At 38.2% G+C, this 14,398-nt stretch overlaps 1 protein-coding gene across 1 annotated transcript; it reads right to left on the bottom strand.

Moving 5' to 3' along the window:
• Positions 1-408: 408 nt before the first annotated feature.
• On the bottom strand, positions 409-13,179 carry timp2a (TIMP metallopeptidase inhibitor 2a). Its single transcript, XM_058406056.1, has 5 exons — positions 12,741-13,179; positions 5,295-5,395; positions 5,088-5,196; positions 3,145-3,269; positions 409-2,943 (listed from the first exon to the last, which is right to left on the bottom strand). The coding sequence occupies exons 1-5, from the start codon at positions 12,865-12,867 to the stop codon at positions 2,746-2,748; spliced, it is 660 nt and encodes a 219-aa protein (XP_058262039.1). The 5' UTR covers positions 12,868-13,179; the 3' UTR covers positions 409-2,745.
• Between the last annotated feature and the right edge of the window lie 1,219 nt (positions 13,180-14,398).

Raw genomic sequence — 14,398 nt, 5'->3', positions numbered from 1 at the left:
TGCTCTGACCACTAGGGGGAAGTGTTTCATTACCAGTCGTGATAATGGTTGCTGTGCTTCTGCTGTTGGTAAGGATGAAAATCGAATAGATTTTCAAGCAAACCTGTTCACAATGGAGGTGAAGAATCCTATGGAAAACTGCTTTTGTTAGGAAACAAATGAGAGCTGCTGTTAAGATCAATTTTTGGGTTGTGTGATGATGTTCGAGGCTGGTAACAGCTGGTCTGGGGGATCAGGGGGTGGGACTCTGATGCGTGCTTTGTATTGGTAAAGAGTAAGTTACAGACCTCATGAAGCTCTGGCCTGTTTACTGTCTGTAATAAAAACTGACATGCAGGCATCAACAAAGTTCTCATCCCAGTTCACTGGTCTGAAGCGTGTGACTGAAAAATCTGCCAGACAGCCAAATGTCCTTTAACAGTTTTATTTTTTTTGCTAATACTGTAAATTTGCCCAACAAGTGAACATCCACGTAGGAAATTACACAAAGCATCAAAGACATGCATAGTCTGGTTCTCATCATACGACTGCTCTCTCATGTGGTTAACACACAAGAGGTCCTGCATTACTGTACTTTCAGCAAATCTTTAAAGGAAAAGACAAAGACTTGTAAAAAATAGCATCATATAAAATTAAGGTAATGACAAGGAAAAAAATATAGAAACAACAAACATTTAAATTATGCCGTTTATATTTCATTACATTTAACACAAAGCCGTAACATAGATATAGCATGATGTATATTAAACACTACCAACACTATCCTTACATTAGATTGATGTAAGTATTTCCAGGTGGTCAAGCATGTTCATGGCAAGTTATAAAATGGTCAGAAGAAAAAATAAGTGATAAAGCTTTTTTTTAATTTTATTTTAATTTAAAGCAAAGCTTCTCCACAACACTGTTTCTCCAACACTGTCAGCCTTAACAAATAATAATAATAATAATTAAAAAAAAAAAAAAAGTAGCTGGCTAAACTAGAATAGGCATCACTTTTAACAACAACCCTCTGAAAGCTTGCTTGTATTTGGCAGACCATTGTGTTAATTTTATACAGCTTTAGTACCTTTAAACAAATACAAAACATAGCATAAGCATTAAAGCGTCAATCATCTCAACCCACTGAAAAAAGAAATGATTGTTCTCTTCTATTCCACAGTGGTCCTCCTCCCTCCCTCTCTCTCTCAGTCTCTCTCATTGTGCTATAGTTCACCCTGTCAAAATGCCTAGCAACTACTACCCTCACACCTTGCTCTGTCTGTCACATGACTTAGCAGTGCCCAATCACAGAACGGTTACAAAAACATAATTCACTGTGCCTTACTCTCAAGACAACCAATAAACTGTGTTTAGAGAGGAACCGAGAAACCTTCCTTCTCCCCTAATGCAGAAGAACATGTTTGTTATTCAAATTAATTTAATCAGTCTGATAACTGAAGGGCAAAACTGGGGTTTTAACCTTCTGCCCATTACCATGGCAACTAAAGTCTCACATAGCTCTCCATCATTAAAATGTCATAGCGGCACATCAACTAACACATCTGCAGAGACTCTGATGGCACACTACAGTCCAAGGCTAGAAAAATTCCTATCACGCATTTGTTAATGGAACCTCAGTATCTTACTGATTCCTACGGGAACATCACAAAGTCATTTGCAAATAAGCATAAAAGGCATTAAATGGCATTCTAGTAACAGCAAAAAGACTTAGCAAAACCTGAAAAGAGGATTCAGTTTTGTAGCAGTTTCTACAAAGTGCAATAAAAAGTTTCAATAAGGATCAAGAGTGATTTCAGAGAAATTATTTGTAAAAAAGCAGATATCTAACATTATAAAAACATAGCACAGACAAGAGAAAGGTATACATGTTGCAAGGGAAAGAATGATAAAGGGGATAGACAGAATCAGTAAATATCCAACAAGTAAATAACAAAAAAAATGTAGACACCAGGTAAATTGACTTCTTTCTGTTACACAATACCATGTTCCAAGTCAGAAAGAAACTAATAATATAATATTGAGACAAGCAGTGTCAAACTGATTATATGGTATTGCCTCATCACTCCTTTCTTCTCCCTAACAGGGACGCTCAGGTTTTGTGGTTAAAAGCAAAACAATGCAAGTAAGGAGGATTCTGAGAAACAACTTGTCCCCATGCACTAACATTCTGAAAATTTGGTCAGCAGCAAACTAAGCTTCTTTGTCCCTCACAAATCAACGTGGAATGACTTTGGTCTCTAATTATCTACTTCTAACAATCCATGCATGTCAGTATTAATGCTCTTCATTTGATCTCAGTCAATGATTTAACTCTCTGGGAAGTCCTGCCTCACCATGTATTTGACTCGACCAATTAGCATAGCTCTGGGAAACTACATTTGCAAGAGTGATGCTTATATTGTCTCTTTATTTAAGAGAAAAAACAACCAATAAATGAAACACATGAAATGAGCTGTGAGTCTGCAAATGTTTGCAGACTGAGAGGCCATTTCGGTCACTTTTCGGTCATTATTAAGCGCATTTGTGGGCAGAAAATGTTCATAAATTAGGATTGTCCATCATGTAATGGTGATGACACAGAGTACAAGCTTTTTGAGCAGTTGCACTGACCTATATTCTGATATCTATTTAAACTGTAAAGCTAATCTAATTTTTTTTGTTTGGTGCAGTTATTGTCTGACTTATGTTGCATCTTTAATATATGTTATTTAAAGAACTTGATTGCACTGTCTAGAGAGGAATTTATTATGGGTCCTCGTTGTCCAGGAACTCCTTCTTTGGTGGAGCACTTCCACGGTACCAAGCACATGAACCATCTCCTCTCTTGATGCAGGAGTAGTGTTCAGACTGGCGTCCATGAATGAGCTTCTCCGTCACCCAGTCTGTCCACAAGCACTCCTCAGGGCTGCTGATCTCACAGGGGAAGGCCGCACAGCGGGCAATCTGGTCACGGCAAAAATAAACAGTCAACTTAACCATAATGAAATACAATTGTGTGCTATTCAAGGCACACCGTCTTCCTGTTTAAGATTATTTGAGCTTGCTAGTGTTGGTTACTAAACAATCCCAAATCATGAAATCGGAGAAAAAAACCATGGTTATGAAGCACATTCATGTTGACAATGTGAAAAACCTGTTGATCACCTTGCAGTCGCAGCCCATCTGGTAACGCTGGCTCAGACTCTTCTTCTGGGTGGCACTCGTGGACTCCCAGGGCATGATGAGATCACACAGAGTCACATGCATCTTCCCACTGCCATCTGCCTTTCCTGGAAAATGCATGTCAGACAAAACAATATGTAGACATAACATTATGTGGAAGTACCAGCTGCAAAATAGACATAACAACTTATAAGAGTACACAGTAAACAAAAGTAAAAAACCTAGGTTAGAATAAACTATCCCATAGGATGCAGTCAAAATCTACTAAAGCTCAAGTCAAAATTCTGATTAGGTACAAAAAATTTTTGAAAAGAAATGAATTTTGGGAAACGATGAGATAAGGGGGAAAAAACATCCAGATGCAGAGCTACACATTCTGCTATCTGGTCAGCAGCAAACCGTAAGCTTCCTTCTTCCTTATTTAACAGATTTCCTTCTTTTATTTATTCCACAGCATTGCTGAATTGTCATAACTGATTAGTCAGATGGTATTTCTTATTTTTCCATAAGAAAAGCTCTGACAGTAGTTTGAATGTAATATATATCACAGGTTTATATTTATGTGCTGTTTCTAATATGTTATTGTTTCCATAGTAACAGCTTATTCACAGGGATTTGTATGGCAGATGCTCCGCATTATCTGAACTTAATAGACTGAAGCTTTTTTAAAAGATATTTATTTAACATTTATGGAAAGAGTCTACAGCATCAACACATTGTAACAGAGATAAGGCCACTCCAGGAAAGGAGTGGAGGATGGAGAATTTTGCAGGAAGAGGAACAACAAGCAAAACAACATGTTTGTGATGGATAGATAGATAGACAGGTTGATGGAAAAGAGATTTGTGTTGAAGGAGCCTATCATGAGTATAGGTATTTGATGGTATCACTTGGAAGATTGGCATCTTTGGTGTAGGGCAGATTTTTCCTAGCAGATTCTCATTTCATCAGAAGTAAAATGTGCAAAAAATGACTAAAACAGATAAAAGTATTTGATCCATGCCTGAGAACAAGGCTAAAATTGAACAATTAAGGTATAAGAAAATCCGTCATAAAAATCCATCATTGTTATTATTCTCTTAATTGACAATTTCCTTTTTAATGACATTACAGCTAGCTATGTTTGAGCTTAATGACAGTTGTTAACCCACATTATTAGTATATACAACCACCTACTGTATGAGTGTCCTGACCACTGCCCCTGGCCTGTGTGTTTGAATAATAGTGGATCAGTCAGTAAGTCAAAAAGCCCTGTCTTGGCTATTCAACAAAATTGTGCATTATGGAAACATTTCAACAGCAACAATTACATCATCTATTGTTTTAAATATCAACTGATCAATTTAGTTTTAAACTTTCAAACTCTTTCCCTGTATACTACTTCTACATTTTCTTCATATGATATTTTTTCACATGCTGTATTTGCACAGTAAGCATGGTATGTGTGCTTTGAAATCACAACCTCAGCATTTGCTGTGAGCTACAAGCCCAGTTTCCCTCATTATGGTACCCCCTCCTTCCTTAAACCTTCAGCTTTACAAGGCAATTGCTACCTTGTGCAGCCCTCTGCCTCGTCCACTCTGTAATTTGGGCTATGCTGAATCAGTCTGAAATGTAGAAACCAGAGGATGTCTGTCTTCATACTTTTGTGACCTTTCATTTTCTCTGCTGTTTGATCAGCAGCTCATTCGAGTCACAGATGAGAGCAATCAAATCTAAATATATATCTAATATTGTATATTATTCAGCCAGTTGCTCCCCTTTTTAACCACCAAGCACCAAGTTTTGGATGTCCCAGAGTGCTCTGCTGCTACTCAGGAACTAATAGCACCCTGTGGTTTGAGTGTGCTTGTTAAACATCCTGAAATGACATGGTAGCATTCACAAACCACTCTATACACCGCATACAGTTTCACACACTCTACCTGAGATGAGGTACTCCTTCTTTCCATTGGTGTCCATGGTTACCCCACACACAGCTGAAGAAGGTGCAGTAAAGATCATGTCAATGTGCTGGTCTGGTCCTTTGAACATCTGGAAAACATGTTCACATGTTAATGTTTATAATATTTATGAGTTAAATATTTTGGTACCCTTAATAAATATCAGACAAATCATTGTTCTATCCTCACCTTAATCTGCTTGATGTCATACTGGATCCTCTTGATAGGGTTGCCATAAATATCATTTCCAGCAGTGACCTCTTTTCCTCCTACCACTTTTGCTCTGATTACTGTTACAGAAAAAGACAAATTAAAAATACATTAGATGATTAATTAGCTTAAATTCTTATCCTGATTCCCACATTAATGTGACTGAATTTGTGAAAGTGTATGTGAACGTTCCCATTCAGAGTGTATCCCGCCTCGCACCCAATGTTCCCCAGAGGCTCTGGATCCAACACAACCCTTACTACGATAAAGCAAGTTACCAATGAATGAATGAATTGCCACTTTCACACCTGCTTAATATGACCATTTAAATAAAAAACACGTGTGTACCACAACTTGTTATTTTAGGTTAGGTATATAATCATAGTGCACATGACACTTTTGGCCTTCTGTAAGGGAGAGGCCTTGCCTAAACAGCAGTGACTGATTTCCCTCACATAAAGAGTCATGCCCCCATCCCAAATCCCATTTCCTGCCAACTGAGTGTTTGCAGCTGCCCTGCTGTCTTAAGCTCTCTTTGTCATATCAGCCAACATGTGGGAACGAAGCCTGCACACGAGGAGCTGACACATGGCAACCTTCCGCTGACTCCTCAGTTCTCTTGCTTTTTATATCCCTCTTTGTTTTTTTAGGTCTCCTTCATAGTTGTCGAAAAGCTGTTTGTAGAAATATGGAATAGTAGCATATTTTAACAGCCAAGAGACTAAATGGTGCCAGTCCCACCCTCTGTTACATTAGCACGTTCAAGTTGATGCGTTAGGAAGCTTGTGATCAACAGTGATGAGAACACAGCACTCACACTAAAATAAACAATGATGCAACCCCCTAATATAGACACACTCACATGCACACGCGCGCACACACACACACAAACACTGTGGGTGTTGGTGTGTGTGTGTGTGTGTCAGGGTAACATTTGATTTTGGGACTTTGTTGACAGTTTTAAATGCCAATAACAAAGAATTTTAGTGTTTTTAGTGCAGTATTTTATGGTTACATTTAATGTGGTCCAGAAAATTGTTTCTGCAATATGAAGGTAGGGTTTTTATGGGGTAAATTATGTTTTTTTATGGTAATATTGTGCTGATACTTGTTTTGGTCAAATATTTTTGATCAGCAACATCGAAAAAAAGCCAACTATGTATTCATAATGGTGTAATTATAATAATGGGTTAAATAGTGGAGTAGTGGTACACTATCATAGTCTTGTTTTGGATGTGTCTGGTGTTAAATGGCAAAAGATACATTTCAAGTAGGCAAATAAATAAAAACAAAGGTGAAACAAAGGTTTGAAACAAAGGAAAAAAAGGCAACGAGAGCCAGAGTCGAGTCATGGTGATAGTCATAAGTATGCTATTCTGTATTCAGCATTTGGACAAATGCTTTGGTTTTTGGTGGAATCTCTCACTGGAAAATAGATAATACGTGGTGATACGTTGGAGAACAATATAATGGACAACAGAGGACTTCCTGGGTAAATTCCTCTACTTACATTAACCCACCTGCAGATAGAAATAAACAGCTTTTAAAGCAGGTTTTCATTAACATCCTAATGACTGTTTGTCCAAATTACAGACCTCTTCTAGTCTTAAATATTATAGCACACCCAAAAGAACACAACCCAGATCAGCAGATGAGTTGACAAAATATTAAGACATCAACAGAGATACTTCTGGATTGTGGTTTTGTCTCCTCCTCAGCATCAGTGTTTGCCAGCTGCGAAGATTTGCCATGTGTTTTGGCAGTACAGTTTGTTTTAATAGAGGGATATTCAGGAACACTGTCAACTACTAAAGTAAAAACTCAGAGGAATAAGCCGAAAGAACACAGATGGCCGGGGTATGTTTGATTGTAGGGCAGACTATATTACATAAACAGATAGAAGTAAGAGAGGGCATTTGAGAAGTGATGAGGACAAGTCTAATGACAATGAGACAGTGAATACAAAGGTGGAAGAGCAAGAGAGGGAGTAGAATGGAAGAATGACTCCATGGTGTGCAACAGCTGCTGTTTTTGAAGGTATTTGCTCACCATGGAAAATATGAGGCCATGGATATAGCATGCAGAGACAAAATAACCCGGTGAAAAAAATTTAATCTCTCTCTCCTCTCTCTCTCTCCTCTCTCTCTCCTCTCTCTCTCTCTCCTCTCTCTCTCTCTCTCTCTCTCACACACACACATAACACAGCAGCCCTCATTCCACAATAATGGATTCATTTTATGGGCTGGAAAAGACACAAATATGAAGAGTTGATGGCTCTTTAAATTGAACAAAGTTTTCTCCAAGTCACATGCTTTTGTGTGCAGGTCTACACTTTGTATGACTGGCAACCTGGACTATAGCTGCATGCTAACATGCTAATAGTACTGGTTTGACGCAGGAAAATGCTAGCAATATAAGACATGGACAATAAGTATGAACTGTTTTTGCACTAGTGAGTCATTCATTGGCTTTAACTGGCTAAAAAGAGTTATAGACAGTTTAACACCCACATCTCCAAACATAGGGACTATTAGTCTTGTGAGTGGGCAAAACTCCTACTGCAATGACAAACCAAAAAATAAAAACAGTGCAAACTGCTTTAACAGATGTTAAATGATATGACCTTTACATTAGATCTTCACAACATCAGTAAGTCTACTAAAATCTTTTACTTGTTTTGCAAAGATATTTTATTTTTGAAATTTTCCCACTTCTTAGTGGTTCTACCCCATCTGATGTTGTGTGAAGCTACAAGCTTTGACTCTGGTACATGATCTTTTCTCTGACTGACCCACATTTCTGCTCTCCAAAAATCATGTTAAAACCCACATTCTCTTACATATGCACATATCATAATCACGGCGTCATAGTTTCCATGAAAGCATACCCACCACGAGGACTAGCCACATCCTGAGGTTGTTCCATTGCACAACATTTAGCAATCATGGCCAGTTCTGGGCTTCAAATGGCTCTAAACACTCCTACCTTTATGCCCACCTAATAGATCACTTGTTGATAGTGTGCAAACAGCATCATCATGGCATATCGCTGAAAAGTACATGTTGTGGGTAAACTAGGCATATTCATAAACAATTGCTAGTCAGAAAGTAAAGTCGATATACCAATACAACAGATAATTCCATTCTTGCCACAAAAAGAAAAAAAATGTATGCTGCTAGAACCAATTACAACATTATGCACTAACCAGCAAACACAAGGCTGAGCATCTTCTGCTCAATCTGCATCTGACTTGTGTGTCCTGACACAACAAAGCACAGTAATTCAATCTCTCCTCAGCACTGTGTACTTGCCCTTTTCACAGTGTGAATTCTTGCTGGCTCAATGCCACTCACAGCACTACAGCTCTTACTTGTGGTTGGATCATTTATTGTCTCATGTATGCTCATGCTTAACTCACATTTAAATGCTTTACTCCTAACCAAACACAAAATATACACTTATTAATGGGATCAACCAGCTGCCATTTTGTTTTTTTGTTTTTTTTTATATGAACATATTATTGTCTGGAACACTGAAGTTTTATTCATTCATTTTAATGCTACTGACATTTGTGTTTTCTCTTTAGGTCGAAATCCATCCAGGTTTGTTGAATTTAGATGATATTTAGATGAATTCAATGTTTAGTGCACTGCATTTCATCTTCCTCTGATAACAGGTCAAAGGCATGACTACAAGCATCTGCATGAAGAATGAACCGCCCTAAATTTTCAGAAAACTTGCTTTCTCACTAAAAGATTGGATTTATTTATTTTCAACAGCCATTTAAGTGCTTCTATAAAATCAAATGCAAAAAAAATAATAAAAAAAACCCTTCCTCCTTTAAACTATCAGAGATAACTTTGTGAAACATGAATCACTAGCATTGTTGTTTCAGCTGTCTTCCCATTGTTAAACTGTCATCTTCTGCCAAAAAAAGGAAAAAAAAAGTACTGTTTTAATTATAACATTTTTGTACCATCTTCAACCAAGGGGCTGGTCTGACAGTTCTGCTAAACTGCTTGATTATGTCTGGCTAGAGTAAAAAGAGCTGTAGGATGACTCACAGTGAGAAAGCAGCTTGATGGTTTCATCTGCATTGTCACTGTGGCCCCTGAATAAAAAATTGTTGGTTAAAAGAGCAGGTTTATATTGCATTGGGGAAAACCAGCATGGAAATGACTAAACAGGGTAACTGATGGCTGGAAACTGTCCATGACCTCGGACAAACAAGAAGATGATCTGGATAGACAGTGAGTTCCTTTTTCCCAGTCTCTGCATTAGTACACAGCAAGGAAGATCATCAGATCATCACATTTCCCATCTACATCCTTATATGTTACAAGACTCAACAAATAAAAAAAAGTACTGAAAGTGAAATAAACAATTCCACAAAATCTGCAGGAAGTTATCTGCACAGGGTCACACAGCCTTGTGAATGTTTCCTAAGCATGCATCAGGTACACACCTCTGTGCCATGTCTAGCATACTGCTCAACTTTTACATTCATTCAATTGCTTGAACAAATTGACAGGAATGTGATTTCAATTTGAAAATGCAGACATAAACATTTCAGTATTTTCCATTTAATAATTAACTGCGCCATTGTCATTTTTCCATCTTCCATTGCCAGGCCAAATCAAAAGTTTGGCATGTGTCTTGGGCTTTTAGATCTTTATTGCTTCACATATTTAGGTATGTCACTTACACAGTACTTCCACATGGTACTGTCAGCCAATGATTTTGTGTCACAAGATTAGAGTGATTCAGTTATTACTCATAGTGATTTATCTGAAAATGTAGTTACTTGCTAAAGGGAAACAGGCAGAATATGACTCAAAGGACATGTTAAATGGTTTATTTTGTCCTTGATAAAAAAGAAATAGGATTGTTTCAAAAGCAGTCATATGTGCTCTTCAAAATATAAACAACATGGCCAGGTAAACCCAATATTTCTGGCTAAATTCTGTAAAATAGGGGCTTTTCTAATTTTCTCCCCATATTTATGCATGCAAGGAAAATGTCAATGGTACCTGGCAACAACACTGATGATAAATCTCACCAGTTCATGAAGAAATAATGACCTGGAGGTACAGTGTATGTTGCTCTCAATACACCTTTAAAAAGGTTTAAATTAAAAGAAATATTCCAGTCACCATCCAGCCTCATGGCATGTTTTTCTATGACACAGTACAATGATTTGTAAGGTAAATAATGGAATCCATTAAACTAAGCTGTGTTTTTCTTATGGGTTTCATTTGAACAAGAACCAAAAGTTAAAAAGGTTGTAGTAACTCTGACTTGCAAGAGTATTCTTGCCCATAAACCACAGGGCTCATTAGCACTGAGGTCAGATTGGCAGGTATATTGGCAACAAAACTGAATGACCTCAGAGGGGAGATTAATGGATATTAATGAGCCAGGCCTCTATACTCTTGTAAAATAGGACACCTAGCACTTTGTTTACCATCTGCTGTCCAAAATCATGGAACTAGCAACCTTCATAGGAGAGGACTAAAACTGATCTGCTTACAAATAGTTGGAGAAAAAACACCCTCACTGTTGGTCCAAAAACTGCAAGTTTAGAGAAAGTAAGCTGAGGCAAAGCTGGAGCAAAGAGAGAGAGAGAGAGAGAGAGAGAGAGAGAGGGCTATTCTCACCATTTGAAAAATGCTTTGCATATTTCTGAAAGCTCCTTGACTTTCATAGCTTTTTCCTCTCAGGCGCATTGAAAACCGTCAGCCAGATGTCAGAAGTTCTCAGATGATTCCACTTCCTTTAATAAGAGGGGTGTGGCACTAATCAAACTACACCCAGTGAGCCCTATAAAAACACCATCTGAGAGAGCCTGGCTGTCTGCATTTCCCTCGTTATTTTACCAGCTCACAGCAAAGCTTGGATCCTGTTCCAGCTGCTTGTAGTATCAAGTCTAGAGTCTCTGGACATACTGTCCCAATGAATTAAGCATGAGACTGGTGGGAAAGCCCCAGTGGGACATAAAACATTCCAGCAATTTTTCAGACTTTATGAGCAGTACCTTTCAGCTCAGAAAACAGGCATGAGCTTCCAGAGAAAAAGGTAACATGTGGGATCTATAACTGCCTTCATGTTGTCTACCTCTTACTGCACTATAACACATAATTTGATAAATAAGTCTATGCCTTATGACGATGCTTGTCAATCATAAATACATGTAGTTCTGGTTATTGTTCATCTAAAGAGGCAATAATGCTTTTTGCCACTTTTGAACTGATAACATGTAACTAGACAGTGTGAGTAAACAGACCAGCAGCATGGTGTGAATGTGTCATACTGTTTGGGTGCAGGTTTCAGGCTGCTATTCAAAATGAATCTTGCTCAGCTTAGACTGTGTCGCTGCTAAACAATGGCTGCATAAGCTACACATTCAGTATCACCAGCTTCCTGCATATCAGGTACTTATTTTAGCCAATTCTCTGGAAAGAAAATGACATTAATCATATGTTAAATTCCAAATATGCTTTTGCAATATTTGTCAAGAGCAATATGAAGGTGTCATTGAGACCTGCTTTTGCTACTAAAAGCCTATGAATAGAAAACAGCCTCAAGTTCATTTATTTTATGACATTTATTTTTACATTGTCCCTTCTGAAGGTCCCCAAAACATCATCTAGCCTTATGTGGGTCACAGGCTCAGATAAATGATGAGTCAGAAGGGTAACTACCCATGTACAGGACAACATCAGAGACTCACAGTCTCTGAAAATGTATACAACCAAATAGCACACAATCTCTCCATACTGAATACACACCAAACCATATTCATGATGGTGGTAATTTAAAAAGAGAAGGACAATTTGAGTTATAAGTTTACTCGATTTACTGTGTAGAACATTCCTGCTCTATCCAGAGTTATCTGCAACTGTTTACACAGGACTTATTTGATAAGCTACTAGATTATAAGTCTCTCTAGGGAAAAAAAGTTGCATCCATCACACTAAATAGTGACTTGATTTGTCCTATATGGTGTCTATGTAAAACTATGCCATAAATGCTTTTCAATTAAGGAAAGAGCCGTTAAGAAATCTCTCTTGGAGCAATTTGGTTTACTTGTCTTGCTAAGAATGTGTATGATGAGCCAAGTTTTGATCAGAGAGCTGAAATAATAATCAACAGGACTGCTTAAAAATGAATGAGGTCATTTATTTCCTTTTGCAAAGGACTGAATGTACTGAAGCGGATTTCTTATGACATACAAAATAATATAAAGTACCGACTCTAAGCAGTAAGAGTAAACTCCTTATACAACAACACAATCATTGTCATCATCATGCGCGCGCACGCACACACACACACAACGTCTTTCTAGCAGTAGCCATTGCTCTTGTGCAGTGAGGTTCGTGTCAGGTTATATGTTATATCCCCTCTCTATTTTCACTCTCTACTTACCGATGTCGGCATTACAGAACGCCTGTTGAGGATGCACAGGGGAGCAGCTGCACGCTTCTGCTATTTCCTCCACACGGCAGAGAATCAGCAGCACCACGGTGGCCACCAAACCACTCACACACGCCATCTCTTCGCTTATTACAGCTTTAATACAGCAAAAAAAACCTACAGATACACACGGAACTGATGACTGAATCGCCCGCCCTGATTCAGTCAATAACAACAACAACAAAAACAACAACAAAAAGTAGAGCGTCCAATGCGGCCGCGCTGCGCCCTGGTGATTTTAAAAAGTCGGAAAGGATTTGGTTTGCTGATAATAAACCACTTTGCTCTGCTGTAGCCTCTTTATCTCTTCACGGGTGTGTTTTAGATCCTGGAGCCCAGGATCATCATGCTTTTAGTCTGTCTGTGCTCCTCCTCCTTCTTTTCCTATGACCAGAGGTGGGCGCTTCCAACACACTGCTACACACACGCACGCGCGCGCGCGCACAGGCAGAGGGCAGGAATAAAGTGAAATTTTTTATACTCATTTGCTTCATATAGACCCAGTTTGTAATTATGCATATAATGACTCTATTCCTTTGTCCATCTGTTTCCAGATATAATTTGCACAATTTACAGGGCAACATTAACACTGACACGGTAGTGGCGTGATTATGTGGAGGTGTTGGCATGTGTGTATTATGTGCAGTAGCATGGCTGGGGGTTTTAAAAACTAATTACTATTGGGTTGAGAAACTACCAGCCAACCAGAAATATCTGTCTAACAGCTGTGACGTGGTTGGAAACTGACAATGATGGAATAGACATGATTCTATCACAAATGGTATGATATTTTGTGTTGTGGTTTTCATCATCATCATCATCATCATCATCATCATCCAGACGGGATACCGTGTACACACTCATTCTCGCCTAGGGGCAGTTTAGCAGAGCCAATCCTGATTTGTTCTGATTCTGCATGTTTTGGATAGTGGAAGAAAAACAGAAAAAACTAATTTGGGGGGAAAAGTATGTTAACATGGGGCAAATATGTGAACTACACACTGAAACAGTAGCCCAAGCTCAGGATCAAACCCAGGACCATGGAGCTTCGAGGAAGCATGACTCCATTGTGTCACCCAAATCTTAAACAGAAATATTATTTAATGGTGCTTTATTGTTATGAGGGAAAAGGTTATGAGAGACTGATCAAACTAAAAATGTATTTAAAAACTTTAAAATGTCATAAAAATCATAGACTACATTGCTATGTATAATGTACTGACAGAAACACAGAAGCTGAAAGCTAGCAATACAACACATTCCATAATTGAGTAAATTACTACACCTTATTATCTATAATTCCTCATGGGTCAATAAAGCTCAAGTCAAGAACAACCTTCTAGTGATAATGGCTGGCAGTGTGCTATAATTGAGGTAATTCAGGGAAAATCCTGATGGACTTATTACCACAATAAACCTCTGACTGAAATGCAAGGGTAACTTTGAAAAAAAAAAAAAAGACTAGAAAGAATTGTTTCTGATGAAAGCAATTTCACTGTTAACATGAGTCGAAACTGTTCTGTGAAATATCTAGTTTGTATTCACATAAATGCACAAAAGCACACCAGAGACATAGGATTGGTAATAGTATCAACTATCACATCAATGAG

Source organism: Hemibagrus wyckioides, linkage group LG13, assembly GCF_019097595.1.
Source record: "Hemibagrus wyckioides isolate EC202008001 linkage group LG13, SWU_Hwy_1.0, whole genome shotgun sequence".
In the NCBI taxonomy this organism is placed as follows: domain Eukaryota; kingdom Metazoa; phylum Chordata; class Actinopteri; order Siluriformes; family Bagridae; genus Hemibagrus; species Hemibagrus wyckioides.
This window is presented reverse-complemented; position numbering and strand designations above follow the sequence as displayed.

Bases quoted from the DNA above. Each gene is read 5' to 3' on its own strand.
- timp2a (XM_058406056.1), bottom strand. From the start codon at position 12,867: ATGGCGTGTGTGAGTGGTTTGGTGGCCACCGTGGTGCTGCTGATTCTC. The intron at 5,197-5,294 runs GTGAGGATAGAA...CATGTTTTCCAG, and splicing joins ATGACATCAAGCAGATTAAG to ATGTTCAAAGGACCAGACCA. The intron at 3,270-5,087 runs GTAGAGTGTGTG...TGCATTTTCCAG, and splicing joins GAAGGAGTACCTCATCTCAG to GAAAGGCAGATGGCAGTGGG.